Source organism: Lygodium microphyllum, chromosome 17, assembly GCF_053477565.2.
Source record: "Lygodium microphyllum isolate KBCC chromosome 17, Lygodium_microphyllum_v1.1.10, whole genome shotgun sequence".
Lineage (NCBI taxonomy): Eukaryota > Viridiplantae > Streptophyta > Polypodiopsida > Schizaeales > Lygodiaceae > Lygodium > Lygodium microphyllum.
The window spans coordinates 58287824-58311058 of record NC_141151.1 but is presented as its reverse complement, the minus strand read 5'-3'; the positions used below and the strand labels follow the sequence as shown (position 1 = coordinate 58311058).

Below are 23235 nucleotides of genomic sequence, written 5' to 3'. Positions count from 1 at the left end.
TGAAGGAAGCCTTGGAACAGGATCAAGACATGCACAAAATTATACAAGATGTGGAAGCTGACAAGACCCCACATGGAATGTACACCCTCGAGAAGGGAATCCCATTTGCAGGAAAGAGATTGTATATCCCCAACAATGTGGAGCTGAAGAAACTTCTCCTACATGAAGTACATGATGGAAAACAAGGAGCACACAAAGGACAGAGCAAAACCCTGGAGGCCCTTAGGAAGCAATTCTTTTGGCCCAACATGAAAGAAGAAGTCATTGACTACATCAAGACATGTCCTACTTGCCAACTTGTAAAAGCACCATGCTCAAAGCCAATGGGATTACTTCAACCTATGCGCATACCAAGCTACCCATGGGATTTAATCAGTATGGATTTCATTGTGGAGCTCCCCGAATCCCATGGTTACACCATCATTTTTGTAGTGGTGGACTATTTCTCTAAGAAAGCCCACTTCATCCCTACCAAACCACCATTGAACGCCAAGGAGGTAGCCCGCCTCTTCTTCACACACGTGTTCAAACTACATGGCCTATCCTTAGCCATAGTGTTAGATAGAGATGGAAGATTCACGAGCAACATGTGGAAGGAAATCTTCAAGAATCTGGAAACACAATTGAGATTCTCATCATCCTTCCACCCTGAAGCAGATGGACAAATAAAACGAGTCAACCAAGGCATTGAAGATTACCTCAAGAGTAATGCCCGGGTGGATAAAAAAGATTGGACATTGTACCTTGATGTGTTGGAATTTCACTACAATAGCTCCATCCACTCTGCCACGGGTTACACACCCTTTGATTTGGCCTTTGGAAAAGAAGTCATCACCCCACTTGCCTTAGCATCTGGAGCAGCCAAAGCTGAAGATCATGATGCGGAGGAATTCTTGAAGAAATGGAGAGATCAGAATGTGGTGGCCAAGCAGAGCCTAGAACAAAGCAAAGTCACCATGACTGAGTAAGTCAACAAAAAGAGGAAGGCCATACTATTCACTAAAGGCGACATGATCCTAGTCAGCTCTAAGAATATGCCACTCCCCAAGAATATGAGCCCCAAGTTTAATCACTGCTACTATGGAGCCTATTGTGTCACCCAAGTGCTGAATGAAGTCACCTACAAACTTGACCTGCTAGAAAATGTATGTGTTCATAATGCTTTTCATGCTCGCGTCTTGTGCATAGGTTCTATCCCGACAACCAATGGGGATGGCATGTACCAATGCTCCATTCCAACGGTCCCTTCGAAGTAGAAGCAATTCCTCGACACTGGGAACAAAAAGGATATCCTGAGTATCTCACCAAGCGGTGCAGGTGTCCCCTCAAGGAAGCCACTTGGATTTTAGAAGCAGAGGCATGTAAGTGTAGCAAAGACGCCTCCATCATCTGGCTCAAGGAGAACCCCACTACTCCTTCTAATGTCCCTTGAGCCTCTTCAAATGAATGGTTCTCAATCATCGGCCCAATAACACCTCCACTCCTCAAATGTACTTGAGTCGAGGGTGGACTCGCGTCGTAACCCCAAAAAACAATAAACTCAAAAGATCCCTACTAAGTCTACATGGGCATACACTGACTAGCTTGCTAGAAAAAATTGTGTTAAGACCCCCAAGTCCTAGTGCGGCAGACACTGACCAGTCTTATAGTATAGACTGTGTTAAGATCCCCCAATCATCTCACCAAACGTCCTAGACCGGAAGACACTGGCCAACTTGTTGGAAAAAGCTGTGTTAAGACCCCGGATGAGTCAAATAAATGCTACCCTTAGATTGCTAAGGGTATAGTAATCTAGTAAGTGGGAGTGAGTGTAAGGGATTTGTAGCTATACCATGCCGTTATTATCGAAAACACCTATATAAGGAGTAGTAGTGACTTTGATATCTGCTTGGTTTTCACTCTCCGTGTGATTCCCTGTACCCAGTGAACCCTCTTATGTGCTGTTAGCCTGGTCTAGTTCAGTGTCAGTCTGTCATCTCCTGGTTGTGAGCTCCTGTCAGAGTCTGGCAGGAGATAGAGGAGCTCTGTCAGATTAGTTATAGCTGTTTCTTGTGGCAGTCAGCCTTTAGAGGCTACTTGTTGGTGCAGTCGGCCAGTTTGGCCAAGTCGGCAAGCTTTTTTGGCCAGTCGGCCAGATTTATGGCTCGGGGGCTATATATAACTGCCCCCCTCATCAGCCATATACATTGTTTTTCAGGTTTAGCGCAGTCTCTCTCCTCTCCCACTCCGGCATCGGTTCTGCCCTTGTTGCCAGCCTAATCTGGTGCCCTCACTGACGCTTCAGGATGCGTGCAAGGACTGATCAGTCCATTTCAGAGTATTCAGCATCCATTTCAGTCAGTGCAGATCTTCTTCCTTCATTCTCTGCTTTCACTCTGTCTCTCCTCTATGTTCGTGTTTTCTTCTTCCGTTGCGCACTCTCACATGGTATCATCGCCTAATTGAGAGCACGGAGGATCTTCCCCGACAGAGAGACACCATCCCCTTCTTCTGCTGCTGTCGATTCCTTCCCCACAGCCAAGGCGGCTCCTACTAGCGGCTCCAACTCTTGCGTTTGCTGTAGGCGACTGTTTCTGAGGCTGCCACATCATCAACACTCCTCTCCTAGGTGCATTTTCTGCCCGCTGGCCATCTCTACAGCTAGGCGACACTACTCCAGGCTGCGTTGTTTCACTTTTTGTGGGCCATTTTCTTGTTGGCGGAAATCTCCTAGGCTTCGACTTATGTTTGGCGGTTTCTGTCTAGGTGATCTTCATCAAACATCATTGCGTTTTGCAGCTCCAGGTGTTTGTCGGCCTCCACAATTTACGTTTTGGTGGTTGGTGACCCTTCTGCTAGTCATCCTTCGGCATCAGCAAAGATTTCTGTGGTGTATTCGGTGTTTGCACATTTGGAAGATGTCTCATTAGTTTTTAGGCTTTGACGACTCCGAGGATGAACTTCTTTCACATCATTCCTCTGAGCGGAGACGGGATTATTAGGAGTTTCGCAATTGATGACAGGAGGAGTCTCCTTGCACCTGTCCTTCTTCAATCCATGCATCTCAGAAGGTTCCATTGGTGAAGACTTCTTCAGATGTCCGCATGCCTTCCTTGATTCCCTCGATACAGGTGCCCATACTTCCTTCCTTTCCAAAGGAAGACAAGTTGGATGGTTCCCACTATTCCCTCTGGTCATGCAAGGTGGAGTGCATCCTCAATACATTCGACCTATGGGAGCTTGTTTCTTCACCCATCGACCAGCCCCCCGTGGATTCGTCCGATGGAAGTTCTATGGACCGTGCAGCCTTGTGGGATCGGCTCAACTCTAGAGCCCGTTCCTTTCTCTTTATGAGTCTTCACGACTCGGTTCTTGTTCATGTTCACAGGTTACAGACGGCGACGACAGTGTGGAAGAAGCTTGCATCTTTGTACCAACATAAGACGTTCGCCCACAAGATTTCTTTGGAGAAGAAGTTGCGGATGCTCAGTCTTGATGATTCTTCTTCCATTGTCTTGATGATTCTTCTTCCATGAAGGAGCACATCACGAAGATGGAGGACATGCGAGGTGAGCTAGCCTCTCTTGGTCGGGTGATTTCATCCGAGGATATGGCGATGATTCTCTTGACTCAGTTGCCGTCTCCCCGATATGATGTTTTCTACACCAGCCTCATCACCTCGAGGACCCGCGAGAAACTTCTAGGGGAGGAACTTTCCCCGCTTGTCTTGGAGCATGACGAGCGTCTCAGAGAGGTGGGTGCCAGTGGCTCCACCAAGGCTTTTACTGCCGGTACCAGTGGCGGCAAGAAGTAGAAGCACCGAAAGGCGAAGGCCAAGGACAAGAAGGCAGAGGACGAGAAGGATGCGAAGGAGAAGAAGCCCAAGTGCCCACACTATGGGAAGGGCACTCATCCCAAGGAGAAGTGATGGCAAAAGTACCCCCATCTGAAGCCCAAGGAGAAGGACTCCAAGGCGGCCCCAGCCACGACAGAGTCTGCTTTTATGCGTGTCTTTGTTGAGGAGGATACCACCCTAGCTTCTACCACTTAGGAGAAGCGTTGGCTCGTGGACAGCGGAGTATCTTCTCATATGACCTTCAAATCGGATTGGCTTCAGGATCTTCGTTCGAGAGGGGGCACTGTCACCATTGGTGACAACTCTACAGTTCCTATTCGCGGCATGAGGACTTTACCTATGTTTTTTGATAGGCAATCTTCTTCCGCCAAAGTTCTTTATGTACCTGATTTGGGTTTTAACCTATTGTCTGTGCATGGTCTTACTCAACTAGGTACCCAAGTCATTTTTACGCAGGATGCACTCACAGTGGAGGATGCTTCTACAGGTGATGCTCTTTGGACAGGTACACAGAAGGGTGGGCTCTACCAGCTCACAGCCTTGGCTGCGAGGGCCTCCCATGAGCTTGGGCTGCTTTGGCATGCTCGTTATGGGCATCTGAATCTTGATTATATTCGACAGGCTTCAGGGAGGAAGATGGTGGAGGGACTTCCCGATTTCCCTTCTCTCCACACCTTATGCCCTAGCTGCTTGAGGGGCAAGCAGCATCGGCAGCCTCACCCATAGGTTGCTTCCAAGAGGGCTTCTTCTCTGCTTGAGTTGGTTCACATTGACCTTTGTGGACCTATGGGCACGGCCTCCCTTGGGAAGGCCCAGTATTTGATGCTGATTGTGGATGATTTCAGTCGTTATGTGTGGCCTTATTTTTTGGAGTACAAGAGTGAGGCGTACTCCCGTTTCTGTGAGTGGAAAGTTTTTGTGGAGACTCTAACAACTTCAAAGTTCATGGTGTCCGAGCTGATCAAGGTGGCAAATTCACTTCTCACCTTTTCTCTCAGTTTTGCAGGGATCACGGCATTCAGGTGGAGTATTCCCATCCGAATACACCATCAGAGAATGGTGTTGTAGAACGTGCGAATCGGACTATGGTGGAGATGGCCCGAGCATCGGAGTCTTCCTCATTTCCTTTGGGGTGAGGCGGTGGCTACAACGGTGCATATTCACAATCGCTCTCCGACTTCGGCATTGTAGGACATGACTCCCTATGAGGCTTTCTTTGGGAGGAAGCCTTCAGTGTCCCACTTTCGCATCTTTGGTTGTGCTGCTTTTGTCCATATGGACAAGAAGAAGAGAAAGTCGAAGCTCGCCTCTAAGCCGCGAAAGCTTATCTTCATGGGCTATAGCATGACCACGAAGGGATATCAGCTCTACGACCCGACTACACGGAAGATTGAGGTGAGCAAGGATGTAATCTTCAATGAGGCTTCGGCCTCTGAGGATCCGATTGATGGATCTCTTCGAGGTGCTTCTTCGACATCGACAGACCCTCTCCCCCCTTCTCTCCCTTCCCTTCCTTCCAGGATACCTTTGGGCACCCCTCCTTCTTCGGCTCTCCCCCCCCCCCCCCCCCCCCCCCCCTTCCTCCTACTTCAGCTTCTCCTCCCCCTTTGGCGGAAGTGACTCCTTCTTCTTCGAGTACTTCCACCCCTTCAGCCTCCCTTTCGGAGTCTTCTAGGGATCCACAGCCATACGATGGGGAGCCTTCTTCAGATGAGGAGGATCTACCTTACCCTGGTATAGGGGAGTCCCTTTCAGAGACGGGTGCTTTACAGGTTCCGGAGGCTACTCAGTCTCCCTCGCAGGAGGAGGAGTCTCTTAGGATTCCTTTGTGGTTGATGCCAGGAGGCATATTCCACGGTGGATTCCGTGAGGTTTTACGGTGGATTCCGTAAACTTAGATGACCGGGGCTCATACACAAAGAGGATTCTTTGTGCGAGAAGTTGATGGGGACGCCTGTCCTTTTCGAGCATTTCATTAATTTAGTGTGTACGTGGGTGATTCCATAGTGGGTGATTCCGCAAAATGCATATTAAATTAATAAACGTTTATGAGTTTAGAGTGCGCACTCGTAATAAATTAAGGTTAGGATTTATTTCTAACCAGTTGATTTATTTATATAGCTGAAGACTGCTAGGTATTCACTTTTGTCGGCTTAATTGTATTATTTTACTAACGATTGTGAATGCTTCAGTTGATGTGTAGAGATAGCAGCAGTGGCGGAGGAAAGCATTGGAGTTTAGCGAGTATTCGACCTTTGGACTATATTTTGATAGGCGCCACGCCTATATTTTGTTATGTCTATTGAGACATTGATTATTGATTATTATTTTGTATGCGCCTATGCGCCCGGATATGTTATTTCTATTTGGACATTGAGATTGGGCGTGCCAGACTCTATGGGCACCGTCCATTAGCTTTATTTTCCTATTTTTGTAGAAAGCAAACTCAAAAGCTAAAAGCTTGTCATATTTTTGTAATTGGGCTATTATTGAGCATGAAGATTGGAAATATACATAAAATACATGCTTTGTGAAGCGCTCACACAAGGCATGGGGGAGATTGAACCCAATTTGTCTCTTGCCTCTTGTCGTGCATGCTTTTACATTGTTTTTTGTGCAAAAAGGTAGAGTTCATTGTTCTTGGGGACCTTCAGGGATTCACTACGTGAGCTATCTGCGACCGATCTGCGCACCAGTGGTATCAGAGCGGAGCAGAGATCAAGAGCTTCCAATCTCTACCAATCTCGGGCGAAGGCGGAGCTCCAGGAACAAACGGGCTCTACAGTCAATCTCATCGCAAACCGTCGATACAGGCAGACTTCTGGCGATCAAGAACCCCTGTTTCTACTGTCAGATCGCGAAGGACCAGGCTCTGCAGGCGGAGGACCACTCCTACATCCTCACATACAAGTCGTGAAGAAACAATGAGAAAAACTCTTAATCCTCTTAATCAAAAGCTTAATCTTAAGCTTATAAGCCTTAAAGAAGCTTAATAAGCTTCATAATTCAAAATCGTGGAGAAACGGCATCATTCCGTGATTTTCGGCACAAAAAAACGCGCCCCCCCCCCCCTCCCCCCGAAAATTTGACGTCGCCCTGCTTATCTTCATTAAGCTTATTAAGCTTAAGCTTAATCACTTAAGCTTAAGTTATTAAGCTCTCTATAAGTCTGACCAGATACACAAGTTGGCAAACTCCAGGTCCTGCACTGCAAAAGTCAAGTTCAGTAAGTCAAGTGGAATCAAGTCCTGTAAGTTCTGCAAGTCGGCCTAAGTTCAGCAAGTCAACAACTCTGCAAGTCTGCTAAGTCTGCAACTCTGCAAGTCAGACTAAATCAGAACTGACTAGTGCTTAAAACTCATAGAAGACTTGTTCGTATGCAAAAACTCTGAACTGGCAAGTTTGGCCAAGTCGGCCAGCTTTTGGCCAATCGGTCAGCTTTTTGGTCATTCGGCCAGCTTTTTGGCCAGTTGGCCAGATTTATGGCTGGGGGACTATATATAGCAGCCCCCTCATCAGCCATATACATTGTTTTTTAGGTTTAGCGTAGTCTCTCTCCTGTCCCACTCTGGCATCGGTTCTGCCCTTATTTCTAGCCTGATCTGGTGCCCTCACTGACGCTTCGGGCTGCGTGCAGGGACTGATCAGTCCATTTTAGAGTATTCAACATCCATTTCAGTCAGTGCAGTTCTTCCTTCATTCTCTGCTTTCACTCTGTCTCTCCTCTGTGTTTGTGTTTTCTTCTTCCGTTGCGCACTCTCATATGTACAGCGTCACGAGGGTGTAGTCCTGGGATGTGCCTATGTTGTACAGTTTCTTTGATTGAATAATACAAGAGTATATCTTGCTCTCACATATCATGTTACCTTTCTGTGTTGTATTGAGTAACATCACATATGAAGAGAGAGAGAGAATAAGAAGAAGAAAAAAAAGAAGAAGAGATAGAGAGAGAAGAGAAGAGAAAAGAGAGAGAGAGAGAGAGAGAGAGAGAGTCAGGAAAGGAAAAAAATAAACTAAAATAAAAGGCAGAGAGAGAGAGAGAGAGAGAGAGAGAGAGAGAGAGAGAGAGAGAGAATTTAAAAATTAGAAACAAAGAGGAAAAGGAAGAAAGAGAAAGATGAGAAATGGATTATTGAGCGCAACTTCGAGAAAATGAAACTGTTGCAAAGTGACATAACATGCGCATGAAACGCTAATATATATTATCAACAAAATATTTGCGTAAGCGGCTCATTCATCTTTACTATTAGTTAAGGGGAGGATGGGGACGGGTGCCACATGGCAGCCCCCAACCTCCCTACAAAGAAACATGGGGGCGGGTGCCACGCGTACCAGCACCTGCCCTCGCTGTGAAAATCGTGCCCGCGTCTAAGCAGGGAGCGCCTACTAGAACCCCTTGTGAGGAAAACTCAATGGCCATAAGTTCACTCCAAACTTTGCCCCGAGCGAAGCTCCTCTTTTATTGGCCTTTCAACGTAATACACAACTGTATCATAGCATTTCCCACATTTTATTATTCTGCAGCCATACGAGCATCCAGTTTTCGCAAAGGCCGTCGTTCGGGACCACAGAGAGAGAGAGACACACACACAGAGGGGAATGTCGTACCTTCTCCCTCACCTCCATTCCGGATGGGCAGTTGATCAAGCCATCCTTGCGGAGGAGGAGCGCACCGTTGTCATCAGATTCGGCCATGACTGGGACGAAACTTGTATGCAGGTATTCTGTCTGTGCCTTATTTTTACTTCCACTTGCCTCTTTTCCTCAAGGCTTAGGTCTAAGTTGCCGAAAGATGTCCATATCTCGTGGGAATAGTTGGTTGGGAAAGCATACTGTACAAGGGCGAAGGTCATCCTTGAACTTAGTGACTTAGGTTAAACATGTTAGGGCTCTTCAGGGACTGACAGACAAGACCAGGTGATCAAATAACTGCGATTTAAAATTCATGTCCTATACTACCAGTAGCTTCACCATTTCAAAGTGACTTGTGAACGAGCCTTTGAGAGCAGTTGACGGCCCTACATCTCATGCAAAGCGGTGCCTTCTACCCTACTTTCCTAGAGGGAACTGTGAGAGCCTTCATACGTAAGCTAAGTTGCTTCAGTATAGTTCTAATATTGTACTAGACCACTTCATTTTCTTCTAATAGAAAGGTTGAGCTGATGGTGCCTAAGACTTGACCTTAGGAGAGAAACCACTAGCTCAATGTCTCCATGTTGGTAAGAGTGCGAAGGCATAGGCACCAAGTCGTGGCTGAGAAATTGTCACAAGGACGTGAAAAAATGATGCTTTGCTTATGTTTAATTGGCATTTGATTAAAGGATTAATCAAATGTGCAATTAAAAGATGCACATGTGAGGTGCAAGCTACTTTTTCACAGTTGAAGACCGAAGAACCTTATGAAAAAGATGGGTGTCAAAGGCAAAAGTTGTAACAAGTTACACTTATTAGATTCTAGGTGAAATTTGGTGTCAATTTGTCCCTAGGACCATTAATTGGCCATTAAGTGTCAGTGGTGACACTAGGGACTAGGCATTAATTAATGGATTAGTGCTTGTCCAAGGGTCAATTAATGCATGGGACCACTTTGGGTTGCAAATGGCCTAGCCAATTAATTTTTGGATGGGCAAGGTCAAATTTCTGGGCATGGATTAAGGGTTGAATTAATTTTCATTAATTCTGAAAAATTAATTAAATGGCTGGAAATTGCTGAAAATGGATTAAGAAAGCTGCCACTTGGCAAAACTTCCCATGCAAGTGGGGAAAATGCTAAATAGGGCTGAAGGGAGAGGAAAATCTCGTTTTTTCATTTTGGAGCTGTTGGAAAGAGGTGTTGGACTGTGGCTGCCAGCTTTTGGGGCCATTTCCCAGCCATTGGAGACCATTTCGGTGATGGAGATTGCAGATTCTTGACCTTGGGAAGGTGGCAATTGCTGTTGATACACTTTCTCCTGAGGATCACAGTCTCTGATGCTCCTATTGTTGTTGGTGCATCAGAGTTGGTGTGTGCCATGAGGACGTGTATTTTGGTGCTTAGCTTTGGCATTATTAAGTTGTACACATGTGAAGTGCAAGTTGGTTAAATCACGGTGGTGGCCTAAGGAGGCCAAGTGAATCGTGGGTGACATTGGTGAAAATTGTCCAAAGGTATGTTAGCCAAGTACTTGTGGCTATTTGTTAGTTTGGGGTCTAGGTCATTAAATGTCCAATAGTGACATTGTGCGACTAGGCATTAATTAATGAATTAATGTTAGTCTAAGGCCAATTAACATTGGGACCATTAAATGTTCCATGGGGCTTAGCACATTAATTGTGAATGGGCACTAGCTAGTTATTGGGCAGGGTCAAATGAATAATTACCTAATTTTTAGAATTTCAATTCTGATAATTAATCAGTAAAATCTGGAAATTACAATTAGAAGGTTGCCAAGTGGCAAAATATGTTGCCACTTGTCAAAATTATCCATTCAAATCGGAAGAGAGCTTTTTGGAGACTAGCTAAGGGTTGGAGAGAGAGAGAGAGTGTGTGTGCTGTTACTACACGAATTGGTAGGAAGAGGCCATTTTGAGCCAACAAGAAGATTGTCCATAGAGCTAGAGGACAATTAGCATGAGACGCTAACATTTTGGGGTTGTACATATGTGAAGTTCAAGTTAGTTCAGTCATGGTGGTGGCCTAAGTACCCAAGTGAACAGTGGTGACATTAGCAAAAGTTGTACAAAGTTATGCTAGGCAGGTACTTGTGGGTAAGTGGTGTTAGTTTGGGGTCTAGGTATTAATTGGGCCATTAAATGTCCAATGATGAGATTGTGGGACTAGGCATTAATTAATAAATTAATGCTAGTCCAAGGCCAATGAATACTGGGACCATTAAATGTCCCATGGAGGTTAGCACATTAATTGTGAATGGGAACTAGCTAGTTATTGGGCAAGGTCAAGTGGATACTTAATTAATTTTTAGAATCTAAATCATGAAAAATAATTAATTAAAACTAGAAATTACAATTGGAAGGTTGCCAAGGAGGCGGCCATTTCCAGTTAACTAGAAGGTCATCCACAATAGGTGATTGTTGCTAGAGGTGATTAGCATCAGGCAATAAGGGATGTTCTTAGGCAATCCAAATGCATTGGACAATTACTGCAATGTTTTTAGCTTGAAGACTACAAACTTGTCTCTACTCTAGTTGAGTTAGGCTTTCGTTTTTCTCTTGAGGATGATGGTGATCCTTTTGACACTTCTCTTTATTAGTAGGTAGTTGAATGTTCGATCTGTTTGTGCAATAAACGGCCAGGTATTCAATATGGTACGAAATTACAATTAGAAGGTTACAAGGAGGCGGCCATTTCCAGTTAGCTAGAAGGTCATTCACAGGAAGTGATTGTTGCTAGAGGTGATTAGCATCAGGCAATAAGGGGTGTTGTTTTGAGGCAATCCAAGTGCATTGAACAATTATTGCAACGTTTTTAGCTTGAAGACTATAAACCTGTCTCTACTCTAGTTGAGTCAGGCTTTCGTTTTTCTCGAGGATGTTGGTGATCCTTTTGACACTTCTCTTTATTAGTAGGTAGTTGAATGTTCGATCTGTTTGTGCAATACATGGCCAGGTATTCAATATGCTATATCCTAGTTGAGTAGATTTATGCAAAGCCCATGCTTACGGCATTGGCAAGCAGTTTAGGGTGTCTTCTGATATCTGAAAGGCACATAGGCTTTGGGGCTATTTTACCCTTGTAGCACTTCTACTTTCTTGCATGATTTTATAGATAGTGATTGGGCAAGATGTTTTGACATGATAGTGTCCACTAGTGGAAACTATTTTTTACTCAATGATGCTTGCATCTATTGGTTTAGTAAGAAGCAACCTATAGTGGCCACTTTGAACTGTGAAGCTGAATATAGGGCAACTTTTACAACTACAATGGGGTGTGTTTGGCTAAGACACTTTTTATCAGGCATGCATAGTGCACTTTCATCAACTACATGTATCTACATTGACAGTTAGAGTGCATTGGGAGTTACACAAAATCCAATATCTCATGCGTGAATTGAGTCCATTATCATTGTCTGAGAGTCTCTCCATGTAGCGGAGATTGATTTGCTCTATGTGCCTAGACAAGACAACATAGTAGACATATTCACCAAGGCTCTATCCAAAGAAAAGTGTGAAGCTTTTTGCAAAGCTTTACACTTACGTCCATTGGGGGATTGATGAGTGACATCCTTGTTTCATTCACATCATTCACTCTGAGGGGGGTTTGTTAAATACACCTTGTATTTTCCTCCAACCGTCATGGTGTGAATGCAAACTATCCACGGGCACTTTTTGCCCTCTTGCATGGGAGGGGTTTTTTTGTTGTGTGAACACACTTTATTGTGTAGGTCTATATAACCTTAGGGCTGTACCTTGTACATTCATTCTTTTGATTCATTTTAGTGAAGGTACTTTTGCATGCTTCTTTGTGTGTCTACTCTCAGTCGTGCTCTCTACTCCACTTCTTACCTATTGAGCTGCCCATTTGATCCAACATTCACACTAGATATTCATCATTTATAGCCAGTGCATTATAGGTTTTAGGTTGCCAACTACGTGCGTTCACAAGGTAAACGATTGCGATTAGTTTTGGATTCCTGTGACTAGTCAATCAGTTTTTGTGTGGGCGACCAGCATTTAATGCTGATTGGTTAGTTTTACTGCATCCTCAGGCAGTAGTTGGCCAGTTTTGAGCTACATTGCCTATTTAAGGCAGCCCCTATCACTTGGCTCGTCACGATTCTCATTCGACCTTTGTAGGTTTGGCACGCTCTCCATCATTTGGTGCATTCTTCATCATTAGCCAAACGTGATGCCCTCTTCAGTGCTTCGGGCTACGTGCAAGGACTGATTAGTTAGCTTTGTATTCAGCATTTTGTTAAGATCAATGCAGTTCTTTCCTTCTATTTTCTGCATTTATATCAATCTTTCTCTTCCCTTCTCTCCCTCTGAGCATGTTCTTCCATTGCGCACTCTCACAGCGTAAAAGGTTTTCACATTTTTGACACATTTACATACCTAAGGTGTGTTCCTACAGGGATGAATAACTAACTAAGAAACCCTCCTTTGGGTCATGGGTGATTGAATCCATGACATTAAACATAGATAACTGAAAATGGGAAGGTGTTACCTCGAAGAGGTAGTGTCTAACCCTGTACAATGATTTTAGAAAAGAAATGCGCAAATGAGAGAGGTGCAACATGATTATGGGTATGACATGGTCTATTGACAAGCTCAGGGACCTGAAGTAGAGTGTGGTTTAGTGGTGCGTGTGTATATCTCAAAGGTTGATCAAAAGGCAGCATAGCTTAGAGGCATTGGCACATGACCAAAATCTGAATATCCAAGTATAGCGTTTGGGCTTAATTGAGAGGTCATGTGTAAAGTGGTTATAAACCCCCTTAAAACATAACTTCTAGTAGAATCATAAAAAGAAAAATATAGATATTTTCGGATAGAAATCCGAGTAGAGTATCCCACACATGAACATAGTTGCCCTCATACAACATATGGACTTGTCCATTCCATACGGTAGGGTATGTATTCATATGGATCCGTATGAAAAACATGCCACTTTTGGCCATCTCGTTTGGTGTGTTTTTGTGTAGCGAAAATGTGTTTTGGGTGCATCTTTGTGCATTTGTATCGTCTTGCTGCTGCCTGCTTGGCATTTTAGGATGGAAAAGCCTTGGATACTACAATCCACCCCCTTTTTCAGCTATGTACTCCTCTCCCAGCCCCCTTGGATTCCATCCAGCCTTCTTTGACTATTTGATCCTTCTTGAATTTCTCTTTTTTTTTAAAGACTGTTCTCTCATCTACAAAAGATGCTCCTCTTCTCCATGCTTCTCTCTTAAGCTCTTAGTCATGTGTGGATTGGTTGCCTTTTTTAGAGAGAGGTAACGACTTGTGGGCATTGAAATTGCATACATGGTGATTGAGCGCAATCTTTCATTCAATGTCCTAAAGCAAGAGCAATGGAAGGTGCCATTGCAAATGTGGATCCAAGTGAAGGATGGACCGGTGTCACATAGAATTATGAGGATGAAAAATATTGATGAAGAGAAGGAGAGGATTGATAGTGTAACCGGTCTATGATTCACATAAAGCGGTAGTTCCTACAATTAACACTCGGTCTTTTCACACGCACACAAACAGAGACCTCACTCCCTCGCTCAACACTGGATTGGCCTCGAAGACCGGCGCCCCTCTCAGTATTTCTTTATCAATTAAAAGATGGAAAGTTACATAAATGAAATGTTCCAAAATACATAACGTGTGAACAATTGATTTTCATCTTTTCTGAGTAACTAAGTGAATCCCAGTTGCATAAGGACAATACAACATGCCTTTTGGGAAAGCATTTTTTGTGACCATAACTCAATGATTCATGTGCAGAATTGCAGTTTGTAGAACTCAGTATTCGCTATTCTTACTGTCCAACATATCCAGAATCAACATCCTTTTTACTTGGTATCATTCCAGCAGTAAAACAGTCCCAGAAACAACACTGAATTAGAGCTGAAAAATCTTGTTCCTGTGTGGCATGGTCATCACTTTCTTTAGTTCTTGCATTGGAGAAGCTAGCAGCTGCTCTTGAACCTAGACAATGAGGCTCTTGCCTTAGTAGAAGTGCAAAGAAAACACACAACTGTACCTTCGATGGAATCAACCCATAGATGATGAACTTGTAGCAATTTGCCCTCAGCTCCTCAAAACTTCATTCTCAGATTTGCCCCGTATGCCTATTATGTTTTTTTTAATGCTCTCTCTCTCTCTCTCTCTTTTGGGAATTTGTGCCACATGGCATACATGTAACAATTTTCCCGTTTAAACCTTCCGGTCTAAAATTCTCCATGTTCGGTGCAAAATTTGACTTCGATACAGACCAGAGAATTAATGATGCGAACAGATTCTAGGGTCCAAAAATAGTAACTCTCTAAATTTTAGGGATGGTGACCCTTGCATTCCTCAAGTTGTTCTAAGCAACTTTTATCATTGCAACCACATTAAAAAGTGTAATGTGGCTCAATTACGGCGACTTTTATTCCGTGAGCATTCTCACATGTGCATCTTTTGTCTTGGCCAGGCTCATTGTCCTATACCATCTCTAGTGGCTAAGCACACAGTCCCAAACCACTGGCATTCTATTCTTCAGTGCCCATTCAATATGGAACCAGTCTTAAGGCTCAGACAAACCATTAGTTCAATTTGTCCCAATGGTTGCCTCTTCTGACTATGCAAAGATCCCGGCTTAATCCAAGAGAACTCTAGGGGTAAAAAGCAATAGCAACTAAAGAAAATTAAAAAAAAATATTTATATAAGTAAATAAGGAAAGCAATTGCAAAAAGTATCACCACTTCGTGAGTCGGTGACATATCCCCCTTTGAAAGAAGCAAGCGACCTTGATTGCATGCAACACATGCTAACGGATGACACAGGACGATAACAAGATTCTCCATGTTATTAGTGCCATCGCATATATCATTTGCTAACAGGTGACACGGGGCGATAGTAGGAGTTTCCTCACGACCATTTGTATCATTGCAAGTTCAAGTCTCACATAGGTGGAGGATCACATCCTGTATCCAACTATGATTACTAGGAGTCTTTCTAATATACATGTTTTTGAATGCAACACAAGGCGATAGCACATATCCTCGAACTATTAGTGTCACAATTTGTATAATCATTCAACTGAAGTGTAACAAATACAACTTCAAAGCACTGAGATTTCATTCAATGATACACATGTTAATGCTAAGTGTAAACCATACATTGTGCATTATTCAATGAGATGCAATATTCAACTGCACAATAGAGAATGTACATTGCTTTAAAAAGCATTCTAAGTCACTGTAGATTCCAGTAAGAAAGCTTCTCGGTAAATTTGTAATAATTGAGGTGAATCTGCCAATTCAGCCTCTTCCATCCATTTGGCATCCATTGGTGAATAGTTCTTGAACTTCACCAAAAATTTTCTTATAACTCTACCTTTCACTTTCCTATCCTTATGTGCAAGGATCTGCTATGGAACTAGAATCTCATCTAATTCTTCTACTTCAAGCTGTTCCTCTTGAATCATATCTCTAGCACTTCATCAATAAAAGGCCTCAATAGGCTTATATGGAATGCATTATGAATTTTTCAATTCTCTGGCAATTTCAGCCTATATGCCACGTCATTGATCTTCTTTGAGACTTGAAAAGGGCCATAGTAACGCATACTCAGCTTTGGAAACAAACGTTCCTTGCCCTTTTGTTTTCTCAAATGTGCCTTTTCAAAATGCAATAAGACCCAATCATCCTTTTTGAACAAGAGTTTCCGATGATGACTATCAACAGCTCTTTTCTATTTAGCTTGTGACTTTTCTAAGGTATACTTGACCTTTTTATATGCTTCTTTCCAATCTTTTACATAATGATCTGCTTCAAAAATGTTATCTTTTGTTTGCAAAATGGGAGGCAGTTTCTTTCCACCTTCCACAATCTCAAAAGGTGCTTTGCCAATAGATGAGTGCACAGTATTATTGTATGGATACTCAACCAATGGCAAGTAGTGTTCCCAAGAAGTGTTATGATCTGAAACATAACACTTCAGTAAATCTAAAACAATCGAATTTGCTTCTTCAGACTGTTTATCAGTTTGTGGATGGAAAGAAGATGAAAATTTCAGCGTAGTGCCCATGTTTTCAAACAATGCTTTCCAAAACAAGCTAGTCATTCTTGGGTCTCTATTACTCACAATTGATCGTGGCATTCCATGGTACTTGAAGATATTATGCATAAATATCTTTACCATGTGTTCTGACTTAACCTTTTTCCTTAAGGAATGAAACCTGCCTGTTTGCTGAATTTGCAAATGATAGTCCAGATTCCATCATTCCCTAAAGAAGTTCTTGGAAGATAAAAAATGAAATCCATGGCAATACTTTCCCATGGCGTTTCTGGAATAGGTAGTGGTTGCAATAACCCTGGTGCCTTTTGTCTATCAAATTTGATTTTGGCATACAAGGTAAGATCTGACATATTCATCAACATTAGATCTCAAGGCTGGCCAATAGAAGAAAGTCTTTACCACTTTAACTATAGCATCAATACCATGGTGTCTTGCATACGATGGAGTATGACTTTCTAATAAAACTTTTGGCCTTAGCTATTTTGTAACGCATAGTCTTCCATGCATCATGATAAAGCCTTCTTTGAGCACATAATGATCATGATGTTGGCCATTGATCAATTGTTCATAGATTTCAAAGAAATCTTCGTCATCAGCATTCTGTTCTTTCATATCATCCAATTTATGGTGATAAGAAATTGAAACAACTGACACCTGTGTTTTGCGAGATAAAGCATCTGCAACTACATTTTTCTTGCCTTTCACATGCACTATGTGAAAACGAAACATAGATAGGAAATTTGCCCAATGCATGTGTTTCTTTGACAATTTAGCTTGTGTGAGAAAGTATCTAAGTGTTTGACGATCCGTTTGCACTACAAAATCAGCACCAAGCAAATAGTGCTTCCAACTAGAGAGTGCATGGATCACAACCAATAACTCTTTTTCATAAATTTGGTAAGTCCTTTCAACGACAGAGAGTACTCTACTCTCGTATGCCACAAGTTGGCCATTCTGCATTAATACAGCACCAATGCTGTTTCCATATACATCACACTGTACTACGAATGGCTTAGACAGATCTGGCAAAATAAGTACTGGATCTGTAGTTATTTTCCCCTTCAAACATCTAAATGCTGATTTTTCTTTGTCAGTCCATTGCCATTTGAGATCCTTCTTTTCAAGGGCATGTAAAGGAGAAGCAATCTTTGCAAAGTGTCTTACAAATCTTCTGTAGTAAGAGAATAGGCCAAGGAAACTGCGGACATCATGAACGGTTTTCGAGTCTGGCCAAGAGACAGTTGCTTCTATCTTTGTAGGATCCATCTTCACACCATCTTTAGAACTATGTGCCCAAGGAAGTGAATTTCCTTCCAATAGAATTCACTCTTCTTGCCATTAATGAGCAATCTGTTATGCTTAAGCTCATAAAAGACTGTAACTAAGTGTTTTCTATGCTCCTTTTCATTCTTTGAAAAGATAATCATATCATCAAAGAATGTGCCAACAAAACTTCGATAAGGGTGGAAAATTCTATCCATCATCTTATTAAACGTAGCAGGAGCACTGGTCAACCCAAATGGCATGACTAAAAATTCATAGAGACCAAATGTCGTCCTAAAAGCAGTCTTATGGATATCCTCTGACATGATTTTGATCTGATGGCACCCACTTTTCAAATCTATCCTGCTAAACATTCATGCTCCCTGTAATCGATCAAGAATGTCATCTATCCTCGGAATTGAAAACCTATTCTTGATCGTGTTCTTATTCAAGGCTCTGTAGTCAATACACATTCGCCAAGAGCCATCCTTTTTTTGAACCAGCAACATAGGTCAATAAAACGGAGAACTACTGGGCTGAATTAGTCCCTTCTCTAAAAGCTCATTAACGTGTATCATAATCCCTTTCTATTGCGCTGCACTGACCCTGTACGGTGGGCCTATTGGGCGGACTAGTCCCTAGAATAAGATCTATGGTATGATCTCTAGGCCTCTCAAGGGGTAACTCTCCTCGTAACGAATCTGAGAAACAATCTCTGAATTTATCCAAGAAAGCCCTTCTACTTTCATCTAATACAGACACTTATTGTCAACTTCATTAACTTGCTTTGCAAAAACCAAGTACGCAGAAATATGATTTTTCATTACAGAAGCAATTGCAAAAGCAGAAACAATTGGGACAGACTGTCCTTTAAGCTTCACATCTAACACATGAGTCTTGCTTCTATGTACAAGAGTAATCATTCTATTGTAAGTATCCAAGACAGCGTGCTTCCTGTGGCACCATGGAATACCCAACAGAACATCACAGCCCTCTAAAGGCATAATATGAAACTCCTCTGTGTCCACATAGCTGTGAATGTGTGTCATGAGGACGTGAAAATTTGATGCTTTGCTTATGTTTAATTGACATTTGGTTAAAGGATTAATCAAATGTGTAATTAAAAGATGCACATGTGAGGTGCAAGCTACTTTTTTTTACAGTTGAAGGCCCAAGGACCCTGTGAAAAAGATGGGTGTCAAAGGCAAAAGTTGTAATCAGTTTGCCCCTAGGACCATTAATTGGCCATTAAGTGTTAGTAGTGACACTAGGGACTAGGCATTAATTAATTGATTAATGCTTGTCCAAGGGTCGATTAATGCATGGGATCACTTTGGGTTGCAAATGGCCTAGCCAATTAATTTTTGGATGGGCAAGGTTAATTTTCTAGGCATGGATTAAGGGCTGAATTAATCTTCAGAATTAATTAATTCTGAAAACTAATTAAATGGCTGGAAATTGCTGAAAATGGATTAAGAAAGCTGCCACTTGGCAAAACTTTCCCATGCAAGTGGGGGAAAGGCTAAATAGGGTTGAAGGGAGAGGGAAATCTTGTTTTGCCATTTTGGAGTTGTTGGGAAGAGGTGTTGGACTGTTGCTGCTAGCTTTTGGGGCCATTTCCCAGCCAATGGAGACCATTTTGGTGATGGAGATTGCATATTCTTGACCTTGGGAAGGTGGCAATTGTTGCTGATGCACTTTCTCTTGAAGATCACAGTCTCTGATGCTCCTATTATTGTTGATACATCCGTTTGGGGCTGGTACAGCAGGGCAGCTGCTGCTGATTTTGATCAGTTCTTCGCGACAAATCTCAGAATTTTCTCTTTCTACAGCATTCTCTCATCTCCTTCAGCCTATGTTCAGCCATTCTCAGCAATTCTTAGCCATTCGGAGGAGATCTCAGCCATTTTTGGTGGGCCGATCTGTCATTTCTGCAATAAACCCTAATTTGCAGCAGAAATTAGGGTTTAGCAGCCACCTTGGGATCCGTGCCAAAGGTTGAAAGCTCAAGGGACTGAAATCAGCAGCTGATAATTAAAGATTATCAAGGGATTTCAGGAGCTAGCCCATCCCAAATTGATTTGGGGCAGCATTTGGCCAGCGAAGGGTCAAATTGGAGAAGAAGTCCTGGGTGAATCAAGGGGCAAATGACCCAAAAGGCTTGCTGGTCATTTATGACAGCAAGAGCAATTGGTTAGCAGGAGGAAATTGAAGAATCTCGAGTTGTACTCCTTCCAATTGAATGAAAGCTAAAGAAATACCGCAAGGGGCGCCGATTTTGGGGCCAACAGGGAGTCTACTGTCCAAGAATGTTATGGTAAAGTGTGTATTTCATTTTATGTGCATTTATTTATTGCTGTAATTAACTCTTAAATCGGGTTATCACCACCCATTCCAAGAAGGAAGGTTGGTTTCAATGTGCATATGGAGTTTGCCAAGAATGGGGGTGACAGGTTTGATATGTCCTAGGCATGCCAAATCAGCCTGCCCAACTAGTCCCATTTCCTCGGGATGTATACCCAGCTTAGTTGCCAATGCTGGTGAGATAAAGTTTGCACGAGCCCGAGGATCAAAGAAAATAAGCATTGTGGAATCTTTGATCTTTCCCCAAGCTCTGCACAATTCTGTAGCATCATCAACTGATTGATCTCGCACCATATCAGGCACTAAGCCAATGCTGGGCTTCTTTTTACTTGGCGCATCTTTATCCTCCGCATCTTTAGAAGATTGCTGTGGACACTTAGAAGCAATATGACCTTTTTGTTCACATATAAAGCATTTCCCAGCCATCATTAAAGCCTTTCTTTCTTCAAATGATTTGCCAAAAAGTGGTCTCTTCTGTTCTTTGCCCTGTTTAAAATAAGTCTGAGGTTGCTGCTGAAATCTTTTCTTCCAAAAAGATTTTTTTATAAAGCTGGTATTTTTTGGAAATTGCTTTTTCTTCTTGCCAAGATCGTGCTTAAACTAAGAATCCTTCTTTTCAGTGCCTTTAAAGCTGTCAGCTTTTCCTTTCAATAATGCATTTGCCACACCAGCATTTTCAATTAACTGTACCATATTTGTAACCCTAGTCTTGGTACAATAATCCCTGAGGGCTTTGGGCAAACCGCAACAGTACTTTTCAATTTGTTTTGATAGGGGCACTGTCTAGTAAGAACTCACGGGCAAAAGTGCTTCCCAAAATTTTTCTTATTGTACTCTTCTAAATCCGCACAATTTGCTACGTCTAATTTATGCCATGCAGTCATGACATCTACTTCAAACGTGTTAGATAACCATGAGGCTGCAAAAAAGTGTTTAAAATGGACCCAAGTGGTAGGTGCATATCCTTGCATCAACAATATGTTCCTGTGAGAGTGCGCAACGGAAGAAGAACACGAACACAGAGGAGAGGAGAGAGAAAGTAGAGAATGAAGGAAGAAAGTCTGCACTGACTGAGATGAATGCTGAATACACTGAAATGGACAGAGCAGTCCCTGCACGCAGCCCGGAGCGTTAGTGAGGGAACTAGGACAGACTGGAAGCAATGGCAGCACCAATGCCGGAGACGGAGATGACGGAGGCAGTGCTGAACCTGCAGAGTACAATGCTGGAATGACTGGGGGGGCTGCTATATATAGTCCCCAGGCCAGAAAACTGGCCGACCTGCCAAATCTGGCCGACCTGGCCAGATTTGGCCGACCAGCCAGATCTGGCCGACTTTGGCCAGATCTGGCCGACCTGCCCAGAAAATGGGCCGACTGCACAATAACAGCCCAGAATGGGCTGTATGACACCCAGAGGCTGCAGACTGACAAGGACAGCCACTAAATGAACTGACAGAGCTCCTCTGTCTCCTGTCAGACTCTGACAGGAGCTCACAACCAGGAGATGACAGACTGAGAATGATAAAGAGCAGGCTAACACCCCCTCTCAGATCCTGGGAGAGTCTGAAGACCCAAGAACCGCATGTGATGAAGCAAAGAAGCCTGAGGCAAAGGCTTCGTAAAGAGATCAGCTGCATTGGCCGCCGTAGGACAATAGACCACCACCAGCTCCGAATCCACGATCTGCTCTCGAACATAGTGATACTGAACCTCAATGTGCTTCGTGCGAGCATGAAACACCGGGTTCTTGGCCAGAGCAAGAGCACTCTGGTTATCCACGCGCAGCTCTGTAGGTCCGGTCTGGGAAAAGCCAATCTCCGCGAGTAAGCAACGGAGCCAAACTGCCTTCATAGCGGTCGAACATAGGGCCCGATACTCAGCCTCTGTAGAAGAAAGTGCCACAGTAGGCTGCTTCTTGCTGCTCCAAGAGACAGCACCGGATCCAAGGGTGAAAGCATAACCTGTAGTGGATCGTCTCGAATCCACATCACCTGCCCAATCAGAATCACTCCATCCAGAAAGGGTAATCCCATCTCCATACATGATCCCGAAGGATCGAGTCCCCTGTAAATAGCGAAGAACCCTCAAGGCTGCCTGCCAGTGATCCTGGGTAGGAGTCTGCATAAAAGAAGACAATAAAGCCACCACAAAAGAGATATCCGGCTGAGTGTGAAGCAGCCAGATAAGAGAGCCGACAAGGCACCTGTAACGGGTGGGATCTGGAAGGGGAACTCCAGCTGTCAAAAGCTTGGACTCGGGGTCCATGTGTTAGCAGAGTATTTGTCAGCTCATGTGTGAGTCTGAGCTTGATCTGGGCTGGGCATTTTTATTAGGTATTTTAGGTATTTTTTTGGTATGGCATTTTATGTCATTGGGGCATTTTTATGCACCAGTCGGCCAGTATTAATGCTGTCCGACCAGCATTATTGCTCCCCACTTTTTCAGCCTATTTATACTCAGTGGCTCCTCCTAAGTCAGTCACTTCATCTTCACCATCTGCAGACTCTGTGGAGAGAGGAGCCAGTGCCAGTGCCCATGCAGCCAGTGACTCACTGTTGTATGCGACTGTCGCGTGTTCAGATATATGGTTTCCATTTCCCGTGCATACATCTGAGTTCTCATCTGTATCGTGTTCTTTCTTTTCTCTTTTTGTCTTGTGTTTCAGCAGTTTATTTCAGCACATGTTTATGCTTCCACCGCTGCTCCACTTCTGACATGGTATCAGTTTTCAGGATTTGTGTTTCTGCTGTGTTTTCTTGCTGATTTCAGGACTGTTTTGTACCCCTGCTGATTAGACGACTGCTATCGCAGCCAGGCGACCTGTTTTGGGGCTGTTTTCAGCCTGCGTTTTTTGCAGTTTTGCCATCGCCTGCTGCCTCCGCACCCTCTGCTGCCTACGCACCCTCTGCTGCCTGCGTTTTTCATCTGCAGCTGCTGGCGACAGTTTTCTACCTGTTTTCTCCAGTTTACAGCCTGCGTTTTGCTGATTCAGCATCTCTCGTGGCTGGGTGACTGTTCCTTCAGGCCGTTTTTGCTGTTTTTGGTAGTTTTTGACTGAT

At 43.4% G+C, this 23235-nt stretch overlaps 1 protein-coding gene across 1 annotated transcript in view; it reads left to right on the top strand.

Annotated features, from left to right (window-relative positions):
- The first annotated feature begins 8257 nt into the window (after positions 1-8257).
- LOC148021924 (thioredoxin-like protein YLS8) overlaps positions 8258-23235 on the top strand; it is a 41201-nt gene continuing 26223 nt past the window's right edge. The window contains exon 1 of the mRNA XM_087697461.1: positions 8258-8554. Coding sequence (XP_087553587.1) covers positions 8435-8554 — 120 coding nt within the window. The 5' untranslated portion in view covers positions 8258-8434. The remainder of the gene's footprint in view (positions 8555-23235) is intronic.